At 42.4% G+C, this 13,148-nt stretch overlaps 2 protein-coding genes across 5 annotated transcripts; both read left to right on the forward strand.

The window, feature by feature from the left end:
- The first annotated feature begins 1,532 nt into the window (after window positions 1-1,532).
- On the forward strand, window positions 1,533-9,097 carry LOC122623832. 2 transcript variants are annotated; one of them, XM_043803180.1, is made up of 3 exons: window positions 1,533-1,649; window positions 5,799-8,439; window positions 8,539-9,097. In XM_043803180.1, the coding sequence occupies exons 2-3, from the start codon at window positions 5,930-5,932 to the stop codon at window positions 9,095-9,097; spliced, it is 3,069 nt and encodes a 1,022-aa protein (XP_043659115.1). In that variant the 5' UTR covers window positions 1,533-1,649; window positions 5,799-5,929. The 2 variants fall into 2 exon arrangements, with proteins under 2 accessions (XP_043659115.1, XP_043659116.1); XM_043803181.1 differs by lacking the exon at window positions 1,533-1,649 and adding an exon at window positions 2,337-2,621.
- On the forward strand, window positions 8,966-12,966 carry LOC122623833. 3 transcript variants are annotated; one of them, XM_043803183.1, is made up of 3 exons: window positions 8,966-9,104; window positions 10,340-10,572; window positions 10,634-12,966. In XM_043803183.1, exons 2-3 carry the CDS (start codon window positions 10,355-10,357, stop codon window positions 11,940-11,942), a joined length of 1,527 nt encoding a protein of 508 aa, XP_043659118.1. In that variant the 5' UTR covers window positions 8,966-9,104; window positions 10,340-10,354; the 3' UTR covers window positions 11,943-12,966. The 3 variants fall into 3 exon arrangements, with proteins under 3 accessions (XP_043659118.1, XP_043659117.1, XP_043659119.1); XM_043803182.1 differs by lacking the exon at window positions 8,966-9,104 and adding an exon at window positions 9,456-9,593; XM_043803184.1 differs by lacking the exon at window positions 8,966-9,104 and adding an exon at window positions 9,456-9,593 and having other exon boundaries at window positions 10,637-12,965.
- The last annotated feature ends 182 nt before the right edge of the window (window positions 12,967-13,148 follow it).

Here is a 13,148-nt window from a genome sequence, read left to right on the forward strand (position 1 = left end):
GACCATCGATTGATTGGCCGACTAAATCCTGGAACCATCATTACGCGCAGATTGCCAGTTAAGCGAACGGAGGCCATGCCCTTGGCATTGTCCACGGATCTGCGAGGGGCATGCCCACAAAATCGCCTTTTGAAACAGTTCTCACACTAATGCAAGCCGATAATCCAAGGATAGCTCGAGGAAAATAGCCATGTAAAATGCAGGGTAATTGCTTGCTTAAAATCGGGGTCATTTCTAGATAAGTATATTATGTAAAAAACCAAATGCAACCAGAGTGAATCCCATTTCATAGGGATTTAAAATTAAATGATTAATTATAAACACAAAATAAAATTTATAAACATTTAGTTGCGAGTTAGCTATGCCGATATTAATTATAGTTTGTTGGTTCAATTTCTCATGTGCTGTACAGTGCTTTGCCTTATTTGCCTGCATAAACTACTTAAAAACTTTATAGCTTTTTATTCGTATTCATGTTGACTATCAGATACGCGTTAATCAGCCAGCAAGAAAAAAATAACAATTTGTTTGGAAAATTGTGGGAGTGATGGATTCTCGACTTCGGCTAACCCTAAAAATATAGTAATTTAATAAAAAATATTTTTTTTGTAACATACTTTTTCAAGTGTGTTTTCGTTAAACTACAACAGATGGCGGTGAAAAGTTTCCAAAACTTGCTAATACGGAGCGCTCTTGCAGAACTACACCTTCCGCTGGATGGCGCTTCACGAATTTCTATAGTTTTCTACAGGAAATCGACGCACGGTGTAAATGGCTTATAAGCGTTGCCATACCAACTGCTATTGCCCAAACAGTAATTGGAAGCCGTAACTATCTTATATTAAGAAAATACAATATTGGACAAATTTCCATTGTTTCCATTTAACATATACTAAAAATGTTATATTTTGTTTATCAAAAAATAATTTTCATATAACAAATATAATTTATAACAAGCAATGAACTTCCTTTTTCAGGTTACTGGCAATATCCTCAGTGGTTTTATTGGCAACGCCTTAAAATATCCTTACTTGAAGAAGAAGAACCAAAATAAACAACACTATAAGAAATCTCCTGTATAATTTTGTATTCTAAGTTTTACGTTTCTTAAAATTATTGTTTGAAAGCTGCCAAGTATTTTCTTGTTCATGGACAAGGAGTTTCCACTGGCTCGTTATAAACATTCATTTTGAAACACTTTTTTTTTATAAAAATTTACAAAAAGTTAAAATAGTACTAGGATTCCGTTAATATTATAAAATTTTTGACCCGTTTTTTTCGGTGTAAGTCCCGACAGTCCGGCAACGCTGCAAATACAGCGATGCAATAAATAAAAATACAATTTAATTTAAAAGAAGTAAAAAATCTAAAAACAAAAAAAAAAATTCGAAATTTAAAAAAAAATTAGAAATAACAGAAACAAATTCTCTTCATGTTAAATTTTTTCTTATGTTATTAACAGTGGATCGCATTGTGGATTCCATTCGCCGTTAAAATCGTTGTGCCGCTGCCGGCGTCGCAGTCGACTTTGAACTATTGTGGTGAACGGACGTGTTTTTTTGTTTGGTTTTCCCGTTCCCGAACGCCGGAGTACTTTTTGTTGTTAAGTGCGCGTCGTCGTACCGCCGCTATTGTTCACGTTTGTTTAGGTAATTGTCGTTAAATAAAGTCGAATACAATCACACCGAATGTACGGATCGTATCTGTATATTGGCCCTGTGTATCTAACTGTCTTTGCATCTGTGTGTTATATTTACTTTTCCATCAAGTACGGCAAAATATTCGACTGTTTTTTCGGGCTTTTGGCTTTGTAACACATTGTACGATACGATGTACGGCGAAATTAATAATACTCAAAACAGAGAAACACAAAAACAGTGGTGGATTTGTTGGTTCGGTGGGGGAGGGGTTTTTGGGGATCTCAACCACCGATTGTTTATAGTGGTTGTGTGAGTAAACGAACGTTAGTGCGAGTGTGTATCTGTATCTGTATGATTTTGTATCTTTTTTTCTTGTTTTTATTGTATTCGTGAGTGAGTGCGGGTTAAAGCAAGAGTTTGTGAAAAAAAAGAAATAACGTTGGGGGTTTTCTTTAAGTCCAACTGGGATCTGGGATGTTCTTATTGGCATCTGTCCGTTGCTGCGCGGTGAATGAACTCCAATCCGAACTCACACTTTGGCCGCCTTGCTGCCAAACCAACGGAAAAACGAGGCGCATTAAGCATTAAACATAAAAAAAATATATATATAAAAAAAAAGAAGGAAATAACCAAAGCAAGCACAAACTTAACTCAAACCACAAAATGGTGGCAGAGACACACAATTATGGCTTATTTTCGAAATATTAACCCAACTGTGCGCAACGGCAATAGCAACAGCAAATAACCATAACAATGACGAAAGCAGAAAGCAAAAAGCAAAAGCAAGAAAGCCTAGGTCCAACCAGAAAAAGCAAAAGCAAATGAGAGCATCGGCTGCAGCAGTTTAATGTCTTTCACAGTTGCCTTCAATACGGGCTCTTCCCAATCGGACACTGATTCATTTTGGGAACACGAAGTCCAAAATCTCTATGGAACGAGACTCCATGCGGAATTAGGGATGCAATTCACAATTCCGTGGTGGTAAGGGTAAATTTATGCCATAAATCGATCCGTGCTATGGGCGGTAAAGGTACACTAAAAGAAATAGCAAACTTTTCTAGTATACACTCAAATTTATGAAATTTGAAGATGGTTTTCGGGCACATAATATTACAACGTATCTGTATTTTTCTTCAAAATGTTGACTTGTTTTCGTATTTTTGTTTATAATACATATAACACTTTATAAACCTTTTTTCCAAACCTGCACAGTGTAAAATTTGGTTCGATTTTCTTGTGAGTTGTTCAAGGGGTTATTTCTCTCCCCAGACATACATACATACATATATGTATTGAGTGGGTGCAGTTTTTCATACAAAATAATCTTGTTAGCGCCAGCGCATCCAAATTTCGCAAGTTCGAAGCGCACTGCAGATGTGTTAAATATTTTGGCTTTGACGTGGTTTCTTTAAATGGCTTCATGTCTCAGTATCTAGATCGTCCTGCTTTTGGGGAAGAGACCAACTGAATAACAATTTGAAAGCCGTTTGCAAACCATTTATGGTAAAAGAACTTGTATTTGATCAAACCTAGAATCATATCCAAATTGCTTTGCATAATAATAACATATCAATTTCGCGGTCATTCCATTGCCATATTCTATGCAAACTTACACTTACGAATGTACATACGTATGCATGTACGTATTTGGCATAAATTAACAACGTGGAGAATTGTACAACTTTTTTGTTGAATAGATACGTCTGACTGGGAAGGTCTCTGATTGGAGTATCTCCATCCCCCTCTTCCGCTCTGATTAGAATTCAAATTATTCCCAGCGATTACTGTGGCAAACTCATGCGCGTGTATTGGTGTGTTTGCTTAGATAATGGGTACTATCTTATCGCAGGGCTTAATCTTTTGCAAGCTGAAGGCAAAAAAAAAAATAAAAATAAAAAAGCGAACGATCCAGAGCAGCTGCCCGGGGAAACGTACTAACAGGCTTTACTTTAACAAAACATCGATCGAATGTGCATTTTAGTATGGCTCAACCTTCGGAATTACTCACAGCTACAACCTTTCGTACGTACGTATGTATGTATGTACATACGGACATCCATATATGTGTGTATCTTGCCAACATGCGAGTTTGGCAAGACGATGACGAGGCCCTTGCTCAGCGAAAAAAATAAGCCGGGAAAGAATTATGTTCGGGATAGCCGAATTGTGGATATCCTCTAGCCGCGAAAGCACAATAATGTTGCAAAAGATGTTGCCTACCCTAAGGCGTAGTCAGGCATTCGCGAAAAATTGAGAATAGTAATTTCTCGTTTTCTTTTGTTGCATTCTTGATTTTTCTGCATTTTATGATATTTAAGAATATGAATCATTAATGCCATTTTTTTCCATTTGCTTACTTAGTTTATTTCAGGGTACTTAGCTACCTATGATATCAATGAATTTATTACATCAGCCTTATCTAAATTATCAAAATTCGTGAGAATATCATGAGACCCACAGTATACGTATACAAATTTACTCAAAACTGCTCACTCTCGTTCAGTCGTTTTCTTTTTAATTGCCTTTTTGCCACCATTTCGGTTGGCTTCCATCGTAGCTTCACATTTGGCTTCAGTTACTTTTAGAGTCTGTTGCTCAAGTTACTGATGATGATGATGATGGTGATGATGATGACGATGAGGCAACCCTTTTTTATTTCCAGCCTTATTAGACGTTGCCGACATGATGCGGTCGGCAAGATCTACAAAAGTCAGTCGTTTTCAAATTATCGCAGCCGGCTGGCTGCCGTATTCAAATCAATTGGAAAATCAAATGCCCCCGCATTCAGCGGTTTATGGGGCCTGGCGGCACTCATCAGATGTCACGTAATTTTCTGTGCAATAATTACTGCAACTGAATTTACCAGTTTACCAGTTTGCAAGTTTCTCTAACAGATAACCAGATATCTGAACCCGACTCCGCCATTGCATTTGACACGAGGTGGCAATTGTCAGTGGGTTAGTAGACAATATGCTCATTCGGGCCAGCAAACCGCAGTTCTGCGAATTTGATACCGGGAAAGCGCTAATAACTAGGTTGCGAACAGAAAAAAAACTATATTGATTTTTCAATGGGAAATGATTTGTAGCCAAATTGGAATCAGCGACTTGAATTACAAAAATCGAGAACTTACTAATGTGGCCCAAATAGATTGATCCATACGATATCATTTTTCTGTATAGCATTAGTTTAAAGCTTTACCTCATTCCTTACTTGAATACACGTATTAGTATAAAAATGCTTTTTTAATATCGCCATTCACCCACAACGATTACACTAATTGCTATCTGGGGTAAATAAAAATCTGTGGCACAACTAGACTGGAAGAGCTTTGCGTGGCACTCATGTGTTTGTATTTTAAGAGTGCCGGATACAAGCAGCCTAGTCAAGTACCATTGGGGGCTATTTGACCTTTTTTGGGGCGCGGGTCAGTGGGGGGGCCTTAATTAAATGATCAGCTCAAGTGAAATTCCCGAGACGTAGATATCTGCCTTGCATATGTGTGTAGATACAAACATACACATGTATATTGTAGGCACACTCGATCGTACTTACATTCATATGCTTTTTCATATGTGTGCCGTGTGCCTGCCTTTTATTGAGGTCGATTGTTCATTTATCGTCAATGTCAGTCATCAGGTGGCCTGCGTGCATGTTTTGTTGTTTTTACACATTCCCTCGCGATTTGTTTACGTTCTGCGCCGTTCATTACAAGTCCCATCCTCAGGGCAACCCACGAAACCAAAAATCAAACATCTTACTAGGTCGTGTTCCGTGGGCCCTTGGGATTTCCAAACTCCATGAATTCCCGCTTGCCAGCCAGATGTAGAGGTTTTTTCCCTAACTACGCATTTGCCAGAATCTGCGAATCGAAACTCCATTGTTTTGTATTCGAAAAATCGCCGCATAGAATAAAATCGCCAACAAACTCCCAAAAGTCGATTTTCTTAAATGTTTGATAATCAGCCAAGAAGTTCTGGAAATTAACTTTGCTAATTTTATTAGAAAGTTGAATAACAATGTAGTTGGACTGGTTTAAGACCATTACCACTAACCAGCATTCGCTTTGCACTCAAACTGAAGAGATGCTGCTATCGTTAAACTTTTTAAACTATTTTTAATTCATTTGCATGTATTAATTATATATTTCTTTTGCAGATTTTCTTGTCCAGACCCCAGACAACTATATCGATGGTGGGTGCACAGACGACCACTACTCCCAACTCTCTTCCACTCCAAGCCCTCTCGTTTTCCCCCTCACCATTCTCCCCCGAGCTCTTGACCGAAAAATGTCTGACACCATTGCAGCCGAAAACGAAGGAATCTGTCCTCTAAACGAATCAAAGGGTCAGGAAATTGATACACCAGTTGACCAAGATTCCCAGAAATTAGAGCAAGACATCTTAGAGACATACATAACCGCGCCTCTGAAAATCGTAGAGCCCTTCGAGAAGTTTGAGAAGGAAAAGGAGGAGGAAGGCAAGGAGAAGGATAGCCCAATAAGAAGCTCCACAAGTCCGGAGGATCTTACCGAGATCGAAGTCATCAGTGCCAAGGCAAAGAAGTCTGTTAGCTTCAATCCCAACGACGAGGAGATTCGAAAGTTCACCACCGGTGAACCGATTGTGGATCAAAAGAATCCATTCCGCAATGGCAACATAGCCGCCACGCGGGAGAAGAAGACACCGCCTCCGGTGCCAACGAAACGATCGACGCTAAGTGTTCGCAAAACCGTGACCCAGCAACTTAGGGAACGCGAACGTGAACGGGAGCGCGAAAAGGAGCGGGAGCAGCAGAAGAACGAGTCCAACACTCGAAAAAGTAAGCTCAATCGTGCCCAGCCGCAGACTGATGACTTTGTGACCACTGAGGAGGTGCTCAAGCAATCCAAGTATGTGAAAACGTACATCAAGAATCCGGACGCGTACTTTGTCTATGATCCCTCGGTGCTGGCACGTCTCAAGTTAGAGGAACTGAAGGAGACGACCGGCAAGTTGCCCAAAAGAAAACAGCCGGTGAAGGAAACGCGAACGGGTAAACAGGCCCGCCATCAAAATCATAATCAGAATCCGAACCAGAAGGCTCAGCAGTTACAAAAACCAACGCAGCCGACTTTCAAGAAGTGCTCGAAGCCAAACTACCCGGAGTTGGCCAATTTGAAAATCCGCACCGGTACCAATTCCGATCCAGAAAGCAGTGCCTTATTCAATCCCGCTGAGGTAACGAAAAATGCTCGCAAATTTGACGAGAGGGTAAAGAAGCTACAGATCACCTCGGATGATGATCTGGACGATATCGATGTGCCGTTGACGAAGAGTGAGTCCAGTGACGAGTTGGCGGCCAATTCCTCTGTGCCACAAAGTCCAGACAAGCCGAAGTCGGTGGCTATGAGTGCGCCAGAGGATGCACCCTCGCCCTCGCCAGGCACGTTCACCAACACCATTAGCTCCGATGAGTTCCAAGCGTATCTGGACTCCAAGGGTCTGGCTCTAATGCCCAGGCGGGAGCTATTCTCACCGACGCCCACAATCGCCAGGACCTCGACGCCCATGCAAACGGCAGAGGAGCGACGGCAACAGGTGGCTGAGTCCCTGGCGGCCCTGCGCAAAAGCAACACCAAGAAGCTAAATGTACTCCAGCGGATCTCGAACAGTATATTTCCAGCTCGGCGAAAAACCACACCCAAGTCGGAAACTCCATCGCCTCGGAGTATCTTCAACGATTTGGAGAAGGAGGACTATCGTCGCAAGGCGGACGTGCCCACTGAGATACGTCGTGTTCTATTGGAGCGTCAGAGTCCTAACTGCCGTCGCCCAAATGGGCAAGTTCAATCTACGACCGATGATTCTGGTATCGATAAAAGTCCCAGAAATTGTGACAGCAGCTTGCAGAACAGAAACAACGGTGACACAAGTTTACAAAGGAGAAATGGTGACACGAATGTGCCAATGCGAAATGGTGCCGCCAGTTTGCAGATAAGAAACGGTGACAACGCAACTTTGCAGAGGCGAAACGGTGACAACACCCTGCGAAGATCGACACTGGAGCGATCAGGTGTTAATCCCAGACGTCAGTGGCCGGAGGCACAGCAGGTGGGTCGAATCAACCGCTCCACTTCGGTGGATCGCAGCCAATTCAACCATGAACAGCCGGCTCCTGCCAGTCCTGTGGCCTCATCGACGCCAGTGCGTGGCCAGAACCAATGGGACCAATTGCGGGCCATCAAAGAGGTGACGGATCGCCAGCTTTACCACAAGCTTCATCAGCAGCAGCAACTGCATGCCCAGCCACTGCAGGGACAACAACTGCAGCAGCAGACAATCAGACAGCGGCCGAATGAGGACATCTACTCTCAGGTGATAGTCCATCCCGACCAAACTAATTTTGTTCGCGGCTCAATGCAGCGCAACACCTTCTCCGGCATCAGCGGTCGCAGCCGACCACTAATGGTTTATAATAGTACACCACTGAGACAGCAACAAATGCAGCAACAGCCGCCGCGATGTCAGAGTGTCCTGGACAACATGACGCCAAGTGCTGGAAATCCGGGTCAACAGACTCCAGTGGTAATGCGGCAAAGGGCCGCGAACCAGGGGCAATCGCAGCAGATGCCATCACGTCGAATCGGTGGACTTCTCACGCGCGAAGAGATTCTCGAAAAGGTCAAGGAGTTTTGCCGCAAGAGCATCACCCGAGCACCGGAAACCAAGACGCCGCTCCAGCCCATCTATAAGCGACATCTAACGCCCCCTAACGCCGATGTGTCGCCCGTGTCGTACGCTTCCGTGGATGATCAATGGTAAGTAATGTTACTTACTAGACACCTTTACAAGTAACCTCATAACCTTAATGACCATTGAATATTAAAGTTTTCTCCTATTTTTTCTTATATCTCTAGTGCTCGACCACAGGTGCCACAGCGTGTCCAGAGTTTACCCGTCGCCCAGGGGCGCTATGTTACCAGCGGCATGTCAGTGGACGGACCGTCACCGATTTACGCTCATGTCAGCAAGCGGAACAGTTTGCTGTCCAATGTCTCCGAACAGTATTTATCCAATCAGCAACTGGGAACACTGGCCAGGCCGGTGCCGCTGAACCAGTTGGTACTGGTGGACACGGGCGAGGGTGTTCAGGTGGCCCAGCTTGTAGACTACCTGCCCTACGTGCGACCGGCACCCGCCCAGGGCTATATGATGCAGGATGGCAGGGCCACTCCGCTCATCCTCGACCAATCGGCCCAGCAGACCAGCCAGATTTACTGGACACCGCAGCATCGTCAGCGTATCTCTCATCCGGTGCCAGCACCGCGTTTTATGAAGGGTCAAGCCATGCCCACGTCCAGAAACAGCACCATAAGTCGACATATGGAGGAAAGGATGGGGATGGGTAACGCCTCCGACTGGGAACTTAGCTCGGAAGCTGGGGAAGTACGGCGCATAATGGAAAAACAATTGTAATTTTAAGGTGAGTGAAATAAACTTCTTGTTTACAATACATTTTATTAAGGCACTGAGGCAAGTTGAGTGAACTGCGTGCTTATAACGCATTTTAATAAAACAATAAACGCTTTTACGATATGTATGAGAACGCTAAGCCCTGTTGGGGCTACCTTCACAATTTAAGTAATTGCTAAGATATAAAAAATGTTAAGCCCTTAGAATTTGAATAAGTTTACCGTGCAAGTACGGAAGTCATGGAAATGGTTCAGTACTCTGCTGTAGTAGAGTTCTAAACCATGGTTTGAGGACACAGTAGGTGTTTTGATTTGCGCTTGAAATCGGTTATGAAAATCTAGAAAAATCGGATGAACCGATAGCGCCATAGATATATGTATTTCCATCTCTAGGGCACACAAAGAGTTTATTTATTTACCGCTGAAGAGATAGCTAGTGCTATTTGGTCTAACCGTCTATTTGACTACGCTATTTGTTGCAAATAGTTTGAAATATAAAGGTGTGTAGTGTAGTGTGTTTAAGTGTTACCCTGACCACGAATTCCAAATACCAATTCGAATGCAGCTAACCCACACAACTTACATATATACATGTTTATATATGCATTGTTTTTAACTTTATTGTGAAATTACATACATATGCAGCTATCCAGATAGCCATTTACGTATGCACATACTATATGGATTTCAAGGTCGATGTACTAATAGGCCTAAGCAAAAGCAAAATAGAACCATGCAATTTTCCCCAAAATTTGATTTTATGACGTATTTGTTGCTTGCTCGCTTGCGTCAACGGAAAAGCGCGCATGTGAAAAGTCAGCTACTCTCTCGCTCACTCCTAGGAAGCTTCAACATTTTCTTTACTAGGTCAGTGTCAAAATAAAGGGTAAAATTGGGAAAAGTCACTTCTCTCTTCTCAGTGACCTCTTATTTTAGATCTTTTACGCGTCACTTTTAACAGAACAATGAGATTGATTAACCGCACCGATTATACGGCATTTAATTAAGTACCTACATATTCCTACTTGGTGTTCGGAAACAAGGGGACCGTTGTCTTTAGACCTCTGAAAAGTAGAATGTAAACCAGCTACTTAAGTGTATTGATAGCCGAGCCCCGGGTAAAGAGCGCACATTGGGGAAAAATACAGATTTACAGAAGAATTCAAACTTTTAATTTGTGCCTTTAAATATTCTTTGCTATTTCAAATAAAAATCAACGATCGAAAATGTTTTGTTGAATTCACAGACGACGGAGCAGAAGATGGAGTCGGAGGGCAGTAGGAGCGAAGACATTGGACGCACTAAGACCGGGTCCAATTTGAGCGAGGAGTCTCTCGGGAGCAGCACCTCATCGTCGGTACTCAACTCGTGGACCATTCTACCAGTGGCAAAAGAGAAGGATGACGGGCTGGAGGCGAAGAACGAAGAAGTGACGGATTTAAGGCCGAGCAGTCGGGCGGATAAGCAGAAAAACGAGAGGTGAGATCGCACGATGATTACCTAAAGATACAGGAACTCATCCAGGAATTTTTATCCCAAGCAGATGCAACAGGCCCGCGGCCGAGGATCCCCAGGCAGATGATATTTCCGATGGTATTTCAATAATAAGCGATTGCGAGAGTACGGATCGCATCTCACCCAATCTATTTCTGCGCGAACCCCTATTGGGTGACTTGGGTTTCGGTGATTTACCAACTAGTCCCTTGGAACTGATTGCCCCTATTAGCACTGGCCAGCAGCTAAAGGAGTATCCCGAACGGGAGCCTCAACCGGTGGAGCAGCAGCAGCAGGATTTCAAGAGCGTAGTGCGCTCCAAATTGGAACTCCAGTTGCCACCGCTGGTGCAAAACGGCCTGACAGCCTTTTTCTATGTGGCCTCCACTTTGGCCATTCTTGCCTTTGTGGGTAAACTACGGAATCCGGAATGGCAGGTCCTCGGCGAAGAGAAACCCCTGATCGAACTGGAGCGCCGGGTGGGTGAGCTGGAGCTACAAAACAATCTACTGCGCGCCGAAATCGATATCATGTCCAAGAAACTGCAATATCTCGCATCTGGTCAGGATGCAACGATGCAGCGACAGGGAGCTGGTCGTGCCAAGGGCAAGACCTTCAAGGCCTGGCCAGGAAATGGTGATTCGGTTCAACCCGTGGACATTACCAAGGCCGATTTGAAGCAACCGTTTCAGTGTGCCGATGGTCAGTTCGTTGAGATCGCTGGCATGTGCCTGGAGAACAAGCAGCATCTGGATTCTCTAACAGATGAGATTGGAAATGCCGTCAATGATGTGCTACAGCAGTCTGGAGCCTTTCACAAGTTTGAAAAGGTCACCGAGAAGCTGGGCAACTTTGCTGGTGCCGAGGATACCGAAAGCGTTGATCCCAAAGGTTTTCATGCGAAAAATAATAATGGTCCACAAACCGTGACTTCCCATGGCCAGTCATCGAAGCTGGCGGATGGTTCGAAAGAGCGTTATAGGCCAAAGTATAAGCAGGAGTACAGCTCGAAAGACAGGAAGCAGCGGCGACCGAATGAAGATCCCGATGACCGCAGCCGAAAAGATGATCACTCAAAGGAGCATGGTAAAAAGAAATACTACGATCAGTCCTCCAATAACCGGGGGCGTTACAATAAGAACACCAAGAAATCCAACGAGGAGCACTCCAACGAGAACAGCAAGGAACGCAATCCTAATAACGATAACGATAGCGGCAGTGGCGAGTGGCATGAACGAATGATGCTGCAGCGAGGAAACGCTCGCCACAAACACCAGAAGCGCAACAATAACAACTGGTACATCGAGCGAGGCGAAAGTCGCGAACAGATGCGTTCTGGAGAGACCCAACGCTAAATGGATGTTCCCCGATCTAATATATAATCAACGCATCAAGACGATGACCTCTAAATTCATCCCGAAGGGAAAAAGGGATCGAAATTTCGCCACAGAGGTCACATATACATATATACTTTAATCCCAAGATATACTTAAGGACAACGTGTGCTAGTAAAGCGCACACCGAATTTGCGCTGGTTCCTAACTATACATGTGTGTGTGTTTATAATATTTCGACGATGCTTCTACAGAGTGTTTTTTTTTTTGTTGAAGACAGCAATTAAACAGGAATCAAGGTTTTTTTGAAACACACTGTAGAACCAGAGCTTAATAAGCATCAAGCGATGCAAGTGCTTAATATTTATTTATTTTTACCTTTTGGCTGCGTTAAAGCTAGCATTATCCTTGTAATCCCGATTTCGCAATGTATGTACATATACAGATTCAATAGTCAGTGTTTAATACTAGTGTATCGCATTTTTAATGGAAATATCGTACATATCGCGCACATTTAACTAAAATGGAATTAATACTAAAAAGCAAATGAGGACTCATATTAAAATTGAACTTAAATTTAAATGCCACTTAAGTTAAATGTGAGCGATGTCTTTGTATAATATCGGTTCCTCCCAATGAAGGGTGTTATTCTTCTACAAAGTTCCAGCTCAACCTAAGAGACAGACCCATCCAAGTCCGTCAATAAAGCAAAATCAATTTCCTTTTAACGAGTTTATCAATAATCCTTTTGAAACATTAGATTTCGCTACAAATTGTGTATTGATATATACATAAATATATATATTTGTGATACCTATACTAATATTTTTTTTTAGTCTAGAAAAATAAATTATTGTACCATATTAGGTATTCCTGGAAAGCCAATTCAAAAAAAAAAACAAAAAGAAAAACAATACAAAATTGATAAAAATCGAAAATGTAAAGGAAATCCATATTTTTGTATGCATGTTCGTTCAAAATCTAAGCGTATATATTAATAAATGTATAAATGTGTACCCCAAATGTTTTGCGATGAAATAAATAAAAATCCTTAAATTTCATTTAGTATTTCTTTATCTACTTACATTTTTAAGGTTTCCACAATAATTTAAATTTTATTAAAAGAGAAAGTAAGAGCATCACAATATTTCTTACTGTTCACGGCGAACGCACATACATACATACATACACAGGTGTGACCTTTTACCTTTTGTTCGAGCGCGGTCC

Source organism: Drosophila teissieri, chromosome X (genome assembly GCF_016746235.2).
Source record: "Drosophila teissieri strain GT53w chromosome X, Prin_Dtei_1.1, whole genome shotgun sequence".
Taxonomy (NCBI): Eukaryota; Metazoa; Arthropoda; class Insecta; order Diptera; family Drosophilidae; genus Drosophila; species Drosophila teissieri.